Below are 4,729 nucleotides of genomic sequence, written 5' to 3'. Positions count from 1 at the left end.
CTTAAGGAGACTCAGTTCCACACCCAGTCTGAGCTTTCAAATACTGAAGTCAGTGGACACCATGACAGAGTGGTCCTGAGCTGCAGCTTCAGTCCAGAATTGGAACTGCATCACCGGGAGCCCCAGGACTGCCCAGCCTTGGCCCAGTGGGTCCCAAGTGGATGTAGGTGCCCAGTGTGTGGGAGGCCAGATAACACCAGAACTTGACACTCATTGGCAGCATATCTGGTTTTATTGGGAGCAGGGCCTGCATGGGCCATTCAGGGGTTGTCGGCCATGGTTCTCTCTATCCACTCGCGGTACTCTATCACTTTGGTGTAGAGGGTAGGGGAGTGAGCGACACCACAAGGGCTGTCGCCCCATGAGGTGAGGCCTTGCAGCACGCCATCACAGATCAGTGGGCCCCCCGAGTCACCCTGGGGGGACACAAGGAGAGAGGAGTTAGAAGGAAGACTGTGGCTTTTCTCTACCTGGGCTTTGGACACCAGAGCTCACTGCCAAAAGGCGGGTGTGGATTCGGGCACAGGACCCAAGTCCTGGGCAGAGGGGAGGGACACCCAGGGGTGACAAGGCCATCTGCAGACAGGGCAGCGGGAAGGAGCAGGGCCAGCTACAGACCCTCACCTCGGGCTCCTCTCAGCAGCCCTGGACCTGGAGGCTTTCTCTGAGCACTCAGGTGATACCAGAAGTGATGGGGTGACTCCAGGGGGTGCAGGGGCAGGGTGGAAAGGGAAGGAGAAGGTGGGGCACAGATGCCAGCTTAGCCACGTGGAGGGGCTGGCTCACCACACAGGTGTCTTTGCCTCCGGCCAGGTCCCCAGCGCACAGCATGGTGCCTGTCACATTTGCAATGTGGGCATCGTCACAGTTCTTGCTGGGCAGGATCTCGAGGCCCACACACTGCAGCTCATCTGGGAACACAGCTGCAGGCCAGGGTAAAAAACGGTTGTTTCCAGACCCAGCAGCTCCCTCACCCCATCCCTGCCTGACCCTGGTGTAGCCCTGGGCCACATGGTCTGGCCCAGACTTACGATGGGCAGGATCTGGGTCTATGCTGCCCCAGCCCAAGGCCCGGCACGTGGTCCCCACTTGCACTTCTTGAGTGGGCAGCGGCATGACCTGCACAGAGTCAGTGATCTGGGCGGGCTGGTTCAGACGCAGCAGCATCAGGTCATGGCTGTAGTCCTCATTTGGAAGTACATTATGCGGCTCCAAGAGGCTCATGTTGAAATCCGGGTGAGGGACACTCTGGCTGACAAGGAAGTGCTGAGCAGTGTCTTCATCCTCAAACAAGTTGTGGCGGCCCAGCCAGACCTGGTTGGAGCTGGGGTAAAAAGGAGAAGGAGGGGATGAGGAGAGAGGAGGGGACAAGGGAGATGGGTGGGGGGAGAGGCATGGACGAGGGTCGGGTGGGGAGAGAGAGAAAGAGAGGGAGACAGAAAGAGAGACAGACAGAGACAGAGACAGACAGAGACACAGTAAGAAACACTTTCCTGAGTCAGCCACCCTGGACAGGGGTTCTGCGGGAAGAGATCAGACACACTAAGGAGCACCCACATACAGGCTGGAGTGCACCCATTCCTCTGCTCTGGGGACCCCCTGGAGCCCATCCTCGGGTGTGGTGAGCAGTGATGGGGAGGGGACTGAGATGGGGACCTGGAGAGAGACACAGAGACTTGGGTGGGGGACACAGAATGACGGAGACACCTCAGAGACACCCAGACATTGACAGAGATGGGAGATGGGGGAGACTCAGAGACACTAGGTGGGAGGAAAGAGGGAGACAGAGAAACAGAGAGCAAGACCTAGGCACCCTAAGCCCTGGTGGTCCGGATACAGCTCTGTCCCTCTCACCACCACCCTGGACAGCAGCCCCCACCTCCCCCTCAATGCCTGGCCTTGCCCGGGTCACCCAGAATGGTGCTGGCTAGTCAGTCCTTGGGGCACTCATGCCCTCTTCCTCAGACCCTGCCCCTACTCACTCGTTGATGCAATGGGCAGCCGTGAGCACCCACTGGGGGTCCACCAGGACGCCCCCACACTTGATGTCACTGTAGTAGTACACAGCAGCCTGCCAGGGGTGGGAGTCCCTTGCACACTCCTGGCCTCCTATCACCCGGGACTGGATGGGCGGTGCCGCACCTGCAGGATGGTGAGCAGGGTGAGGAGGGCTGAGGGCTGAGAGCTGAGAGCCTGGGCTTGGAGAGGGAGGCTGAGGTCCATGGCTCCTGCACTGAGGACAGGGCAAGGGGCTCAGGGTAGGTACCCAAGTGCAGAAGCTGTCCTGAGACTGAGTTAATAGCTGGTCCTGGGTGGGGAGATTTAAATTCTTGAGCTGAGCTCAGACCAGGGAATCCACAGGAAGCAGAAGACTGCAAACAGCACCAGGTGTGGCGGTCAGGGGTCAGGTCGTTGGAGCCTCAGACTGAGGGCTGGCAGGCAGAGTGTTTGGGGAGAAGAGAGCTCCCAAAATCAGGATGAGGGCCATGTGAGAGAAGGTCGGGGCTGGCAGGGGGAATTTGCAGTATTTGGGGGCTCCTAGGCTAGGGAAATAGGGCCTGGACTGAGCTTTGGGAAAGGGTGCTTCTGAGAGAATCAGCTTTTCTGGGCAGAAGACCTCAAGGTGATTTGGGGTTCCTGGGTTGGGCTAGGAGGAGGAGCTACCCTGAGAGAATTCAGGGTTTCTGGGTCAAAAGGTAAGGCAAGGAGCAGGATAAAGGCCAGGAGTGGGCTTCGGGTGGTTTCAGGGTCCTTCCTGTGCAGTGTGTGGGGAAGGGCATGTTGGGGCAGGGCTGGGCCAGTGCTCCCAGAGGTGGGGTAAGTGACAGACACTGGGTTAGGATGAGGGAGCAGCTCACCTGCTCTTGAGGTTGGGGTTCATGGGTGAGCATGCAGGAGGGGCTAAGGGTCCTCTTGGAGCCAAGCCCAGGACAGGCAAGGAACAAAGGTTACAGAGGCCCAGTCGCTATGGAGATGGAGCAGGAGTCCAGCCGGACACAGGGTGTCAAAGTCACATACTGTGTTCTTAGGGGAGTGTGGGGCAGGACGGCCTGGCTGAGATCTGGGGGTCCAGCAGGGGATGAAATTCTATATGGCGAGGAGCCTGTGGCTGGTGGGGAGGACTGGCTTGCTGTGTGGGCTTTTGGGGGAGATAGATGGTCTATCTGGTGTCACACACCCCTTAGTTTGGGAAGCAGGGTCATCCGTGGGGGATTTGGCAGGATGGTGGGGAGCAGATGTCAGTGTCTGGAGGACACAGCTAAGAGCTGGCAGCTGGACAGAGAAAGCCACTGGGTATGGTGGGAACTGGGGTGTCAGGAGCCAGGCTCTTGGGCCTGGAGGCATAGAGAGTGAGAGGAGATGATCAGGGTCTCAGGGCCTGAGAGACACAGATGGCCCAGGATTGCTCCCTTTGGTACTGGCTGGGGAGGAGGAAGGAGGAGCACCCTAGGGTGGGAAGGTGAGCCAAGAGAGCTTTGACCATGGGAAGCCTGGGAGAGAAAGGAGAGAGCCCGGCATCCTGGTCTTAGTGGTCTGTGGGTTGGGGGGAATGAAGCTGGGTGCTTGGCAGAAGGGAAGGACTCATGTCGGGGAGGCCAGGGGCTGGGCATAAAGGAAGGACTCATGGCAGGGAGAGTGCCCTCAGGGCTGGGGTCTCCATGCCCTCCCAGACCCCTCCCAAGCTCTCACCAGTCTTCCCTGGGAACAGGAAGAGGCACAGAACCAGGAGCCACATGGTCACAGTGGTGTCCAGGGCCAGGCAGGTGATGAGCTGCTTGCTGAGCAACCTCCTTGGGGAGCCTTTAAAACCCTGTCCCCCAGAGCTCCGCCCCTACCCTGCTGGCACTGAGATGCTGGCCAGAGCTCCACCCCTGCTGGCTGGCCCCCAGAGCCACTGAACCAGGGAGGACCTGCACCTGGTATCCTGCAGGCTCTGGGTCAGGCTGGGTGGGCTCCCAGGGCTGAGGCCACACGGGGCAGGCCCTGCAGCTCCTGGGGTCCTGCTGAGGGCACAGGGCCAGTGAGGCCAGGTGGAGGTGAAGGGTTATCTCACTCCCATCCCAAAGCTCCATATATATCTGGCTCCTGGTGAGGCCCTGTAGGTGAAGACCAGGTGAGCCTCCAGATACCTGCAGAGAAGAGTCTAAACCCTTGCACTGCTGAGAGCAGAGAGAGCCGCTCTCCAGCTGCCCGCTCTTCCTGATACAGAAAGCTTGGTGCTCAGAATGCCCTGCTCCTCCACTCCCAGCCCAGTGCCAGGCGCCCACATGTATTGCTCTGTTCCTCATGTGTATTAGGGGAACACATTGCCCCAGTCCTAGCACCCTCAGATCAAAGAGTATGAAGTGTTGGGGTCTCAGAGTCGGTTCTTCAGTGCTTCAAAATCCAATGCCCCTCTGTTGGAGCTGTTGAACCTGGAAATTGAACACAGATGCAAAGGTGCAGCATGGCTAGGGCATGGCTGACCCAAAAACAAAGAGACACCTCAAAGGGCAAGATAAGGTCACAGCTGAGGACACCTGGCTCCCACTTCAATTAACTAAATAAAGACTGTAGCTACAAGCGTTTCACTCCAGCAGTGAAATGCAATGGTAATCTTCTCCAAAGATACTTCTCCAAAATTCACATAGGACAGTCCTCCTAAAATAACATAATCTGTTATCTGGAAAAATCCTAGAACCACTCCCAAGATCTGTTCAATTTCCTGCATTTCTCACTCTACCCCTTT

General features: G+C 58.0%; 1 protein-coding gene across 1 annotated transcript; it reads right to left on the bottom strand.

Annotated features, from left to right (window-relative positions):
- Positions 1 to 213: 213 nt before the first annotated feature.
- Positions 214 to 3,846, bottom strand: LOC100717627 (glandular kallikrein, prostatic). The gene is made up of 5 exons (XM_063252407.1): positions 3,691 to 3,846; positions 1,983 to 2,142; positions 1,032 to 1,324; positions 787 to 923; positions 214 to 416 (listed from the first exon to the last, which is right to left on the bottom strand). Exons 1-5 carry the CDS (start codon positions 3,734 to 3,736, stop codon positions 261 to 263), a joined length of 792 nt encoding a protein of 263 aa, XP_063108477.1. The 5' UTR covers positions 3,737 to 3,846; the 3' UTR covers positions 214 to 260.
- Between the last annotated feature and the right edge of the window lie 883 nt (positions 3,847 to 4,729).

Source organism: Cavia porcellus, unplaced genomic scaffold (genome assembly GCF_034190915.1).
Source record: "Cavia porcellus strain 051 isolate PalLab524CR breed Dunkin Hartley unplaced genomic scaffold, mCavPor4.1 scaffold_7, whole genome shotgun sequence".
Lineage (NCBI taxonomy): Eukaryota > Metazoa > Chordata > Mammalia > Rodentia > Caviidae > Cavia > Cavia porcellus.
The sequence above is the reverse complement of the archived record's forward strand: the minus strand, read 5'-3'. Positions and strand labels throughout refer to the sequence as shown.